Here is a 13,835-nt window from a genome sequence, read left to right as displayed (position 1 = left end):
CCTTACAAGTCATTTTACTGGAATGCGTGCAGTCTGGCTTCCCTCATAGCTCAGGTGGTAAACAATCTGCCCACAATGCAGGAATCCAGGTTCGATTCCTGGGTCAGGAAGATCCTCTGGAGAAGAAAATGCTAACCCACTCCAGTATTCTTGCCTGGAGAATCCCATGGGTAGAGGAGCCTGGCAGGCTACAATCCATGGGATTCCCAAGAGTTGGACGTGACTTAGCGATTAAACCACCACCACCATGCAGTCTGGTCTTCAGTGAAGAAATGAGGCAGGTCCTGTGTCTGACCGTAGCCTTCTCACCTCATGGTTTTTGTTTCCTTCCTAGTTTTTTGCTTAAACTCCAGATGGGATCTAATAAACCAAGCTAATAACCACGCCTAACCCTCCCCCCTCCCCCACCAACAATCTGTAAGGTCAAATCTGGCTTGAGGGATGGTATTAAGCAAATTCACAAACCAGGTTTCTGAAACCTCATCTCTCATAAACTTACTACTTATAGATCAACATACAGGGAATGACGTGTATATTTCCACACCAGAGTGGTCACTTGTCAACAGTCTTAAGGTAATGGGGTAAGTGGGCAGGTGGGTTACCAACCTGTAAATCTTCCACCATCTTGTTTTCTTTTATTCCCTTAACCTGACATGAAGCTAACGGACATCCATGTGTCAATGATCAGTCCCAGTGGATGACAAGGAGGCACTAAAAATGCTATTGTTTGACTCAATTCTACCATTTTCCCATAAAAAGTCTGTTATTTTTTTCTTTCAAAAATACTTTCACTTCTCACTTTTGATGATAAAATATGATACAGTCACACAAATGTATAGCTTAAAAGGGGATATGCTTCTACTTACTGCCATGGTCAAGAAAAAGGACTCTGCAGCTGCCTGGGAGGCCCTCCAAGCCTCCCGTCACCATAACCTTTCTTTCCTCCCCCACAAAAGCGCCCCTGTTCCTTCTCCAGTAATGACTTCCTTGTGTTTCTTTATAGTTTTATTCTCAGAGTCTGCATCTCTATTTGTGACAGTCTGTCTGCCGCTTAGAGACTTGGCTGTCTCTGGGGCCCGGCACACACGCTCTCCTCTGAAAGCCGCCACCCTGGAGGCCAGTCGGCAGGTTCTTTCAGTCAGAACCTGCAGTCCTCTCCAGGCACACTTTTACTGGATTCCCATTGTTCTTTCAAGAGTTTCTTTTTCTCGAGGGTTTCCTTTGCTCTTTTTTTTCTTTCTTGCTTTCTCTTCTCTGCCTCGCGTTTTTCTCTGCAAACGAGACTGTTTTCGCCATTGTAGAAGACATCCACTTTCTCTTGCAGGATTCTCCGAGCTAGCTTTCTGTTTTGGTCAACAGATCTGGTCTGGTGGCACTGTAAGAGATGATATTTCATAATGTGAAACTGGTGTGTCCTGGGCAGGACCTTGGGAATCATTAGACAACCTCATCCCTTTACAGAGGGGTCGGGCCCGCAGGGGCAAAGCCACTTGTCAGGAGTCCCAGCGGGTCAGCAGCAGGACAAAAGCCAAGCCCCTTCTTTCCTCTGCCCAGCCCGTGCCCAGTCCCACACCCCAGCTGTTACATGGCTTTCACTGTGACTATGCCAATATTTGGAGTGTTGTTTTGTTTAGAAGTAACAATAGCCTTCAAAGAAAGTCCCCAGATAATTCTGGAAATGTCAACCAGTATGTCGAAGCAAGCCCTCTTGTTTGTCCCATTTATAAACTTCTGTCTGAAGGAGGAAAACAGCCTCTTTTGCCATTAGTGGTAAAGAACCTGTCTGCTAATGTAGGAGACGTAAAAGACGTGGGTTCAATGCCTGAGTTGGGAAGATCCCCTGGAGAAAGGAATGGTAACCCACTCCAGTATTCTTGGCTTGAGAATCCCATGGACAGAGGAGCCTGGTGGGCTACAGTCCATAGGGTCGCAAAGAGCTGGACACCACTGTAGTGACTTAGCATGCACGCATGTGCTATTAGTCAACCATGATGTTCATTATGTAACATCTCTTATAACTGGCGAGTGCCTTGCAAAGCTAATTTATTTGATAAATTCTGTTAGGGTGAAAAGATAACATTTTGAACAACTTTGGAGTAAGCTATATGAAACAGGTTAAACAAATTTAACTATGTCAGGTTTCAGAGTTTTATTTGTGGCTCATGAATAACAGTTTTTTTGAGGAGAAAACGAAAAATGATTGAGATTTTAACTAATATGCTCAGAAATATGGCAGCAAAGAACAGCTGTCAGGACCAGACTCTGGGTTTGGTCCGAGTTGACTCTGGCAGCTGGAGGAACCTCTCTGGGCCTCAGGCTCCACCTTATGAGCGTGGGCTTATGAAGATTAAGAGTTAACACGAATGTGAAGCTCTCAGAACAGGGCCGGCTGGCAACATGCTCACATGATATGTAAGTACTTGCTAATGGTACCACTGGTGTAGGAAAACCCGCCAATCCTCTCTCCACTGCGCCTCGAGGCTTGTGCTGCCTTCAGGGCCCTGGGGCTACAGGACCGACCAGCAGTTCCAGAGCCAGTGAGCCCACTACCAAACCAGGAAACAGGAGAAAGCAGTACACCCTTTCTTAGAGTGCAGCATGTGTTGACAGCTGGCGATGTTCAGATCAGTGGTTGGATTTTTATATTCAGGAGGCTCTGTCGGCCCATTCTGCTGAGGGTTGACACCAGTTTGCCTCGTTACCTCATTCAGTCCTTCTCCAGAAGGGCAGGTGTCGCTGACATTTACCAAAGGGGGGACAGAGAGACATGGAGGGTGCAGCCATCTGAGTCATCAGCCAGGTGGCTAAGGGCTGAGCCTGCTGGCAGACAGCCTGGGCCCGCGGGCTGCTCGGGGGCCCGGAGCCCATGTCAGGGCCACAGACAGAGCCCTCTGCAGCCCAGTGGCTCGACAAGAACTGTGGGGCCTGCCAAGTTCAAGGACGGCAGCAGTAAGAGTACAGCTGCACAGGATCCTGGGAGGGGGCTCCCGGGGCCAGGCCCGAGACCCACAGTCCCCCTACGGCTGGGGGCCACAGCTGTCACTCAGGAGAAGTCAGGGGCCCCCGAGACCACCTTCCTCTACCTTGACGACGATGCCCGAGGGCACGTGTCTCAGCACCACGCAGTTGCTTGTTTTGTTGGTTGCCTGGCCCCCTGGACCGTGGCCTTTCACGAACTGCTCTTCAAGCTCATGCTCGTCCAGGGAGAGCAGCGTGGGGCGGTCCTTCTTGCCGGCCGCCTGCACTGGAGTGGCCACCGTTCCTGGGGACAGGAGCGGCAGCTTCTCGCAGAGCCGGAGTCCCCAGGGCACCGGGCACACTCTGGTCAGTGGGGCGGGAAAACGGAACAGACCCGAGGTACTCATGGCGAGGGGCTCTCAGGACCTGAATCAGACAGAGAGGAGAGCCTTCAGCCTTGTCTGCTCTCAAGATTAGATGAACTTCTTCAGGTTCTAAGATCACCTCTTATGCAGCAGTTCAAAGGATCACCACCCATCTGGCAGGCAGGGGATTTAGGAAATCCGTGCAGACAGGACACCCGGCCGCACACACACACCTCTCCCCGGCCCTGCATTGTCTATAGTGTTCTCAGCACAGCAGTACATGCCCTGCCAGCTGGTAAATATTTTCTTGTAAAAGGACCAAAAATATCTTCAAAGCACCCAGAGGTGCCGTTTTCTCGGGAAGGAGGCTGCGAGTGTGAAATTCAAAAGCACGGGGCTGTAATTTGATGAGGAAATACTCCATAGGACACCAAGCAAGACTTAGAATCTGAGTCAAGTGACATGATTTAAGTGTGTGAGAATCTCTGAAGTCAAAATGAAAAGACGACAGTATGTGGTAGTCTGTTTTAGAGCTGAGTTTAAACAGTCTGACGCAGTAAATATCACTATCAATCAATGTCCTGATTGTTGTTTTTTAATGTTTCCAGTTTCATGGATTTGAATAGGAACATCTGTTCCCTCAGAAGCACTGCCAATCACAGAATCCAACCAGCACTCATCCTTAGTGCTACCAAATCCACTGATTTTTTATTAAGGTGCCTGTTAGGTTCAAAGTAAAAGGCAAGGGAGAGGGAGGGACATGAGGTCAGAGAGCAAGATGCAGTCTTCACGGAGCTCACAGAATTTCTCCCAGTCAGAGAAGGTGTTCTAGAAGAATGTGAGAGCTGCTGAATGGGAGGTTTCAATAACTACTCAAGACTAGCATACAGCTGAAGTGTCTTAGTTGACAAATGAATAGAGAATAACAGCCATGACGATGTGGTGAGTCCCACAGGCCTCTGGTGTTTTTCGAGGGAAGGCAGAAGATCTGAAAAGCATTGTCAATTTTCAGAGGCCTACGTACTCTCCATGTGAACAGGGTAGGGGTGTGTGTCACAACCTTGGCCCGTTTTCTCATCTGAAAAATGCAGGAGAATAAGCCCTCTTCATTGGGGCTGCCCCGGTGGCTCAGCAGTAAAGAATCTGATTGCAAGGCAGGAGCCACAGGTTTGATCCCTGGGTAGGGATGAGCCCCTGGAGGAGGGCATGACAACGCACTCCAGTATTCTTGCCTGGAGAATCCCATGGACAGAGGAGCCTGGTGGGCTACGGTCCATAGGGTTGCAGAGGCCGACATGACTGAAGCAACTTGGCACGCATGCAAGCCCTCTCCATGCAACCCACACAGGTTTTGAGTGAACTCAGAGAAAAGAGTAGTATTCTGGAAAGGGCTTCGTTGATACTCCTGAAGGTATGAGACTGGTTTTTAGCAAAATCACCCTGGTGGATTTGGGGAAGTACGAATGTGCCCCTCACTTAAATACTTCTTGAGTGAGGATTCGGTAGACACTGAAAAGAGATGTAGAGTTGTTTTTTTTTTAATCGTAGTTGCTTTATGTCTTCTTCTAACAACTGCTTCTTGTGAGGCTCTAGACAGCTTCTTTCACCACTTGAAACCTTGTACATTCTAGCTCATGGCAACTGGTCTCTAGCACAGGTAGGAACTGGAGTTTACCTAAACCAACTTCTTCAGCCAAAAGTACTTAAGGTCTACCAAGTTATTTTTCACTGGGTTTCTCTTGGCTCATTTGCCTTTCACCCACCAGAAGTTCTGATGGCTGACGTCCACTGGGCCCCACATGATCTCTAGGTGACCTTATGGCAGAAACATGCTAGTGGGCATGGCTTCCTTGCAAATATGTGCATTTTCTGAAATCTAAGTGCCTATCTTAGTTATCAGTACAGATGACATGGGTTGTTTCCAGAATGAATACAGTATTCTTCATCTCTATGGAAAATAAATACAATGAAATATACTTTTCAGTCTTTAGGCCAGTGCTAGTTTTCAATCTTGTAACTGACACTATGGTGCAAACCAATGGGCCACAGGCTTTTTTGGCAGACAGTTGTCTTCGTGGAAGACAATTATTCTATAGACCACAGGGGTGGGGAATGGTTTCAGGATGATTCATATTTATTGTGCACTTTATTTCTATTATTATTACATCAGCTCCACCTCAGATCATCAGGCCTTAGATTCCGGAGGTTGGGGCGTGTGGGCGTGCTCAGTCACGTGTCATGTTCGACTCTTTGCAACCCTAAAGGCCGTGGTGGGCCAGGCTCCTCTGTCCTTGTGATTCTCCAATCAAGAATACTGGAGTGAGTTGCCATGCCCTCCTCCAGGGGATCTTCCCAACCCAGGGATCCAACCCGTATCTCCTGCGGCTCCTGCAATGCAGGCGGATTCTTTACCGCTGAGCCACCAGGGAAGCCCCTGGGAGGTTGGGAACCTCTGTCTAAACTCCTATCTTCTTTGTGAAAAGTACAATGTTCCGTCAGTCCCAGTGGGTGATAATTAAGGCGGTGTTGGTTCATAAGATGCTCCGGGGCTACCAGGGAAGGTATTCTGAAACAAGAGTATGCCAGTGAAAGTGGTGCTTTAAAAATGGGTTCTGTTTATTGTGTGAAATGTCAGAAGCATCCTCAGGAAAAGATGAATGATAAAGCCTTTCTTTGCCATCTCTACAACAAAGAATCCGCTCCCCTGTAAATGACTGAGTGAGACCAAGTCGATGTCCACAATTTCCTTCCCCTTGTTTCTGCTTTCAGTCTACAGAACAGAATTCCTTTGTGTATTAGTGTCTGGTCCCTGGATTAGGTTCATGGAACAGGAGCCCAGTGCCTCTCCTGGGGCTGCCCTTCCGTTAGGCAATCTGACCAGGCAGGATGGAGGTAGAATACAGTGTGGCCACAAAGAAAAGGAAAGAGGTCTGAGATAGGGCGAAACTCCCAAAGGGTAGAGAGGAGGAGAGCACTTTTATCAGCTGCTTTGTCGCCAGGTCGATGTGCTTCAAGTCTACCTTTCTGTCCTAGTTTAGAGCTGACATACACAGGAAGGTCTCCCACCCGACTGGAGTTCACGAAGGTCCCCAGTGTTCAGTTACTGGCTGCTTTGTCTAACAGCTAATTCCAACGGCCAATCGGATGATTCCAAATACTTTGAGTATCTCCTGGAGCTCTGGCTGGACTCCAAAAATGGCTAAAAATGACAAACACACCCGTGGCTCCACTTCCCTGAAGCTCGGAGAAGAATACAGATTGGATTTCAGTTTTTGTGATACCCACAGAGCAACCCAAAGTCTTTGGGGAACAATAAAAGCAGCTCAAATTAGAGCTCATCCTGACAAAAAAAAAAAGAAAAAAAAAAAAAGTAACAAGCAGTGTGAGTACAGGGAAACCGGCAGTCGAAACAGTAAGCCCCGATTCCTTCCTGTTGGTGTGAGCCTCAGGCCTGGGTGGGGTCTCCACCCTGACTCCCCTCTGCTCTGCTTTTCCCTGGAGGGCGGCTTCTGCGCTAGACAGCTGACTGCAATTTAGGTTAAAGCTCTCTCACTTGGTGAAGCTGGAGATAAGAGGGCAGATGCCTTTACAACAGGGAACATTAATTTGCTCCATGAATATTTTCAGCATCTACTATATGCCTCAATGAGTCTGAGACTGCAGCATTAAACGGAAATGGAGATGTCTGTAAGTAAGGTATGTGCCAGAGCCTAGCATGGACGAGACACCAGAGAGCAGTGGTTCTCAGACTTCACTGTGCCCCCGTCACCTGGAAGGCTGGTTATCAGGACTTCGAAGCTGCATCCTAGAAGGTGCCTTTGTTCCTGATAGGAGCCGGCAGGGTCCCTCCTCTGGCTTACGCGATCAGCCCAAACCAAGACAGACACCCAGCTCAGGGGTGGCATGCTCTGCTCTGGAATGTGGCCTGTGATTGGAGCACACACAGACTTTAAACAAGGGGCAGTGAGGTGAGGCTTGTTTCACCAATGGCTCAAAAGCTCTGGAGAGTGGTAAGGGGAGGCTACTGCCTGTGCGTCTTAGACACAGAGAAGGTATTTGAATCTGGAAAGCTCAGGATTAGCTCTGGACCCACCTTCTGGATGCCATTTGCCTACCATTCACTGATGATGTTTTAGAAAGGTAGAGTACTAGTTTCTCTTAGACACAACTTCTTAGTGTATCAACCTTGCGGGAATCATCCAAACTAAGCAAAGGAACAGGTGTGGAGATTCACTGAAATGCGGTGCTTTAGCAAAGATGGGGCTTCTCAGGTGGCTCAGTGGTAAAGTATCGGCCTGCCAAGCAGGAGATGCAGGTTCAATCCCTGGGTCAGGAAGATCCCCTGGAGAAAATGGCAACTGACTCCAGTATTCTTGCCATGGAGAATCTCATGGACAGAGGAGCCTGGAGGGCTACAGTCCATGGGGTCACAAAGAGTCGGACACGGCTGAGTGACTAAACGACAACAATAGGAAAGGTGATAGTTCACTCTTTCATGGCTCTAACTTTCATGCACAGACAAATCCCTTAGGGATCCTGTTAAATAGGATGCAGCTCATTAGGTCTGGGGTGGGGCTTGACTAGTGACTAGTGAAGTCACTCAGTCATGTCTGACTCTTCGCGACCCCAAGGACTGTAGCCTACCAGGCTCCTCTGTCCATGGGATTTTCCAGGCAAGAGTGCTGGAGTGGGTTGCCATTTCCTTCTCCAGGGGATCTTCCCAACACAGGGATCGAACCTGGGTCTCCTGCATTGTAAGCAGATGCTTTTACCCTCTGAGCCACCAGGGAAGTCCCCCACCAGGGGTGGGGCTTGAGACCCTGCCTTTCTAACCAGCTATCAGGTAAGGTGGCTGCTGCCTGCAGTCCTGGCTCTTAGGATTATATGACTGCTGGCTAAGAGTCTTAGGATCGTGTTGACAATGATGAAGGTGGAGAAGGTGGAAAGGGAAGGAACAGGCAAGAGAGGAAAGACATTTGGAGAAAAGAATGAAATAAATGTCGAGTTGAGCAAAAAGAGCAGGTGAAATGGTCACGAGGGGATTGAGAAACTGGGTCATCTGAAAAAAAGAACACCAAAAACGTTGCTTCTATTCCATTAATGTTCTAGAACAGCAATGTCTAATAGAAATACAGCACAAGCCACGTGTGAAATTCTAAATTTTCTAAGCCACACTAAAAAGAGTAAACAGCAACTGATGAAGTAAATTTCAATATACTTTACTTAATCCAATACATCCCAAATATACTTAGGTCAACATGTGATCACTATAAAAATTATTGAGATTTCCTTTTTATATGAGGTCTGCACAATCTGAGGTGTGGCCACGCTCATAGCACATGTTGGTCTGGACTAGCCATGAGTGCCTGCAGCTACTGTAGTGGCTAAGGGAGTTCTGGAGTCTTGCAATCAGTGTGGTCCATGGAGCAGCAGCGCCACTGAGAGCTTGTTGGGTCTGAAGAATCTCAGGTCCTACCCCAGGCCTTCTACACGAGAACCCGCGTTTTCATAAGATCCTCAAGTGATTCAGCAGCACGTTCAAGTTTGAGAAGCAAAGGACACAGGAATTAGCAAGCTCTTCCAGCTGCTTTTCAGAGCTTGTCTCTTATGTTGGTAATATTTCAGAAGTTGAGGCCAGAATGCAGCAGGGCTGTTTACCTGCTTAGTCATGGTCTTGTTTCCCCTTCCTGAAGGAGATAAACTAGATCTCAAAAACACTGATCTCATCAAGGGTGAAGGACCAAATTCATTGAGCTTTTAAAAAGACAAAATGGCCAGCTGATGGCACCAGAAGCTAAGTGAGAGGATTTTCTGAGAAATGCTTAATAATAATCTATAGTTTGAAAGTGTGTTTGGGGGACTTCCCTGGTGGTCGTGGTTAAGAATCCACCTTGCAATGCAGGAGACGTGGGCTTGATCCCTGGTCTGGGAATTAAGATCCCACCTGCCATGAAGCAACTAAGCCCGCACCACAACTAACTAGAGGGTCTGTGTGATGCAGAAAAAGATTCTGTATGACTCAAGGAAGATCCTGTGTGCTGAAACTAAGATAAGACCTGACACTGCCAATCCGTAAGTAAATACATTTGAAAAAACCCCAAAAGTGTGTTTTGGTGTTCCCTGCCAAATGGGAGTAAAGAGAAAGCACCCTTTCTTTCCCTTTCACATCCAGCTCAAGCTTCTGTTCTGGTTACCTGAAATCCTCATGAAGAAGTGAAGTGAAAGTCGCTCAGTCACGTCCAACTCTTTGCAACCCAATCGATTGGAGCCCGCCAGGCTCCTCTGTCCATGGGATTCTCCAGGCAAGAATATTGGAGTGGGTTGCCATGCCCTTCTCCAGGGGATCTTCCCCATCCAGGGATCGAACCCAGGTCTCCAGCATCACAGGCAGATTCTTTACAGTTTGAGTTACCTGGGAAACCCATATCCTCATGAGGGCTGGAACACATCCCCAAACAGAACCCCAGGGAACTGTGGCTCAGGCTTGACACAGACCCTGTCACTTCCTAGGCTGGGGGTTCTCCACTGAAGAGAAAGCACCGTCCAGCCACAGTAAGTGTTTCCAGAGAACTATTTCTCAAAAAAAAAAAAAAAAAGCACAATGGACTGAGCAGGAAAGGACAACAGAGCTGTCAAAAGGACAGAGCTGACGACAGAGGACAAGAGATAAGGAGACCACTCCTGAGTATGGTTTAAATTCAATAGGCTTACTGCTGCCCAGTTCAAGAGACAACTAATAAAGTAGATAAAGAGAAAAGCTTTCAATTCATACAATACCAACAGCCCGTTCAGTTTTTTTCAAACAGAAAACGTTGAATCCACAATTACACCTTTCCTATTTGGGTGCATCACTGTGATTTTCTTCTATTTATGGCACCTAACAGGAACTCTGTTATTTATCAACTATGCTATTAAAATAAGACAGACACATAAAAAAGCAGCAATGATTACACTCCACATTTTTCTCTAAAAGTTGCAAAGATTCTATTAATGATGCCTTGTATTTGTTTAGGATGTCTGTTTTCAAACCACATTCAAATACATTATTGTATGTCATATAAATAAAAGATGAGATGCATACTATGTGGAATATTTCAGGAAGACTTATTTTGGAAGAACATTCCATTTTCTTAAACTAAATTTCTCCTTCCCAACCCTTGTTTCTTAACCTTTCATAACATCTCCAGATTTGTTCTTCCCCAAGCTCCTTAAAGAGTATTAGCTCATTTTCAATTTTCTCTTGACACTTTCTCTCCATTATTTGTCCCTACTACTGACTACTGCTCTGTAGTCAGTATGACCTGAGCCAGTGTCTCAATGCCATGATTTACTCACCGTGCAGCTCTGGCCATGTTTCCAAATCTGTAAAATGGAGGTTATACCACCTAGGAAGAGAAAAAAAATTGCACAGGTTGCCATAGATTTAAAGCACTTAGTGGTGCTCCAAAGCACACAAAGCTCAGCAACCTCTGGCTGACAAAACACAAGCCCAGTCTGCAAACGGATTATTTCATGGACTTATGTTTTAAAAGCTCAGAGAAAAGATATCTAGAACATGACCTGCAAACTATTTTACTTGGTATGGTCCAATTTAAGAAATACTTGGGGACCATGCGATCACCAAAGACTCGCTGTTTGGTGAGGTCATAATTGTAGTCTATGAAATCAAGTGCCAGAGAGGTAATTATGATGCAGAGAATATAGCTTGACTTCCCAGCTGGTTTCAAAGTGAAAGATAAAAACTACCTTCATCAAAGCAAGTCCTGCTTTAAACATACAGATCTTTAGGAATTATCTGATATAGTAAGAAAAATTATGAGGGGTAGGAAAGGTAAAAAAAAATGTACACCTGATATTAAATACACCATATTTAAATGTACACCTGATCATTCATTTTCATGTTCAGTGGTTTTAGTTTTAGAGTTCCTCGTTTTTCCTGTGGGGGACAGCCCTCCCCCAACCCCCATCAATGACAAGCTGTTTGGATACAAGAATTACTGACACCAAGTAACACCCTGGTTAATAGACATTAAATGCCTCAAGCCGTTAACAGCCAGTATTACTGAATAGCCTAATCTTATCCCAATTAAGGAGCTCCACTCAAAACTGTCATTTGAAGCCTTCATGGCAAAAGAGGAATACTTCAGCAATGCATGTTCAGTCGCTCCGTTGTGTCTGACTCTTTGTGACCCCATGGACTGTAGCCTGCCAGGCTTCTCTGTCCATGGGATTATCCCAGCAAGAATACTGGAGTGGGTTGCCATTTCCTCTTCCAGGAGATCTTCCCAACCCAAGGATTGAACCCACATTTCCTGTGGCTCCTGCATTGGCAGGTGGATTCATTACCACTGAGCCTCCTGGGAAGTCCCACTTGAGCAATATGTTATAATAAAGTCATATGGTAATCACACTCTTATAAAGCCATAAAATATTAGTGTAAGCTTGCACACAAGTAATGCAAACTCTCCAATATGAGGAGAGGGAGGTTAAATTAGATGAATAGTTACTGGGCTTCCCTGGTGTCTCAGATGGTAAAGAATCTGCCTGCAATGCAGGAAACCTGGGTTCTATCCTTGGGTTGGGAAGATCCCCTGGGGGAGGGCATGGCAACCCACTCCAGGATTCTTACCTGGAGAATCCCCACGGACAGAGGAGCCTGGCGGGCTACAGTCTATGGGATAGAAAAGAGTTGGACACAACTGAGTCACTAAGCACAGCACACACGGCACATACTTGTGTTTCTAAAGCCTTCTCTTCCCTAGTTATTTTTATAAAGCTTCTTTTTAGTCCAATTAGTCAAAAGCAATTTCCACTCTGAATTTGTAAAAATTTAGACTCCTTCAAAGAGGTTAAATTAAGAAATAAGGTGTGAGTACCTTTACCAAAATCTTTCATATCAGTTGGTTAACAAGATAACTTGGTTAATCAGAATACTAGCTCCTGAACATGTTGGCTTATTAATTAATAACAGATTAATAGGTTCTTTGAAACTTACCTAAAATCACACTGTCACACTGCCAAAAACAAACGCACTGAAACTAAACAAAATCCATCTGATTCTGTATCAAAAAGCCATGCTCTCCTGCCTAGTGCATGATTAGGAACTAATATCCAGTACTCGATGTTGGGGGTTAACATTTTTCTTGAAGGAAACACACCTCCCTTTGCCTGGAGCTGTCCCAGGAATCCACTCTCCCTTTCTTGTGTTAGTGCAAGATTCTACAGTATCTCAATTATAGATTTTTAACCAACTGAAATTAGTGGTAAAACTGCTTTTTGTTTTGTTTTTTGATGGACTTGAAACAGACATTGAAAATAGAGCCGTGTGCTTAAAAGTAATTTGATTTAGTATAAGTATTAAACACAGTGCTGATTGGTGGATTAACACAATTGGGAGGAGGATTTGATTTATTTATGTTTGAGATCTTCCATACACTGATAAGATTTTGGAGAGAATGAATTTTTACTGTTGAGACAAAATTGTTAGGTGTTTCTACAAGGCTCTGATCAGATGAAACGCCTCTTGGCAGATTTATTATTCCAAAGGCAAATAACATCTGCTCCTGGCTTCTGCATCCTGCATCCTTCTACTCCTGCATCCTGGCTTCCCAGGCACACGTAAGGACAGGGCTAGCGATGAGCCTTTACTGGGGGTTCAGGACACCTAGAGGTAAATCTAAGAGCTGGAAGTACTTTAAAGTACTTTCGTCTGAAAAACGCAGACTAAACAGTGCGTATGAGATGGGCCGGGGGGCCCACGGGAAGGGACGTGGGTTCTCTGTGGTCCTTCGAAAGGCTTGGAAGGAGCAAAACCCTCACAATGCCTAAAACAGGCCCAGCTGCATGATCATAGCTACCCAAGGCTCTGCCGAACAAGTAAACGAGCATCGATCCATTTGCCCTCCGGCTTCGGTGGAATTGTTTCCCCCATAGCGGTGAGCTCTCGTCCTCGCCCGCCCCCCAAGTCCGTGAAGAGCCCAGTGCTGACCCCCCACCAGCCTAAGGTAAATCAGATCCAGGGACAATTTAGTTCAGGTGTCGGGGCCGGCTTCATCTCACCGCCAGTGGGGCCTCCAGGTCAATGGGCGGCGCGACTCGGTCGCAAAACAGGGAAATTCAGGGATTCCAGCTCCCAGTCCTCTCTCCAGAGCCCCTGATGATCGTGGGCAACCGTGTGGATGCCGAGCTTCTCCACAGACGCTTACCTGACCTCAGGAATGGCCTTCCGCCCCCAGTGTTCTGGAGGAACCGAAATCACCTCAGGAGCGGATCGCTAACTCGCTTCCCGGTCTGCGCACGCGCGGCTCTCCCGCCGCAGCTGCCCTCAGGCCTGAGAGCCCCACCCGTCTTACCTATTGCGCATGCGGAAAGCTAAGTAGTCTTTCCCGCGTAGCTGCCGTAGGTTCCCAGAGAGCCAATCAGAGGCGAGGACTTGACAGCAGCCCCGCCCCTCTCGTTTCCCCGGCGGCTGACCTTCGTCTCTGGTGGGAGCTGGGGGACAGGAAAGGGAAG

General features: G+C 46.7%; 1 protein-coding gene across 3 annotated transcripts; it reads right to left on the bottom strand.

The window, feature by feature from the left end:
- Nucleotides 1-990: 990 nt before the first annotated feature.
- On the bottom strand, nt 991-13,826 carry MTRFR (mitochondrial translation release factor in rescue). 3 transcript variants are annotated; one of them, XM_006041424.4, is made up of 4 exons: nt 13,676-13,826; nt 10,659-10,708; nt 3,084-3,384; nt 991-1,375 (listed from the first exon to the last, which is right to left on the bottom strand). In XM_006041424.4, exons 3-4 carry the CDS (start codon nt 3,363-3,365, stop codon nt 1,139-1,141), a joined length of 519 nt encoding a protein of 172 aa, XP_006041486.2. In that variant the 5' UTR covers nt 3,366-3,384; nt 10,659-10,708; nt 13,676-13,826; the 3' UTR covers nt 991-1,138. The 3 variants fall into 3 exon arrangements, with proteins under 3 accessions (XP_006041486.2, XP_006041485.2, XP_025123555.2); XM_006041423.4 differs by lacking the exon at nt 13,676-13,826 and adding an exon at nt 13,529-13,666; XM_025267770.3 differs by lacking the exon at nt 13,676-13,826 and adding an exon at nt 13,383-13,472.
- Nucleotides 13,827-13,835: the final 9 nt, after the last annotated feature.

This window comes from Bubalus bubalis, chromosome 17, assembly GCF_019923935.1.
Source record: "Bubalus bubalis isolate 160015118507 breed Murrah chromosome 17, NDDB_SH_1, whole genome shotgun sequence".
Classification (NCBI taxonomy): domain Eukaryota; kingdom Metazoa; phylum Chordata; class Mammalia; order Artiodactyla; family Bovidae; genus Bubalus; species Bubalus bubalis.
This window is presented reverse-complemented; position numbering and strand designations above follow the sequence as displayed.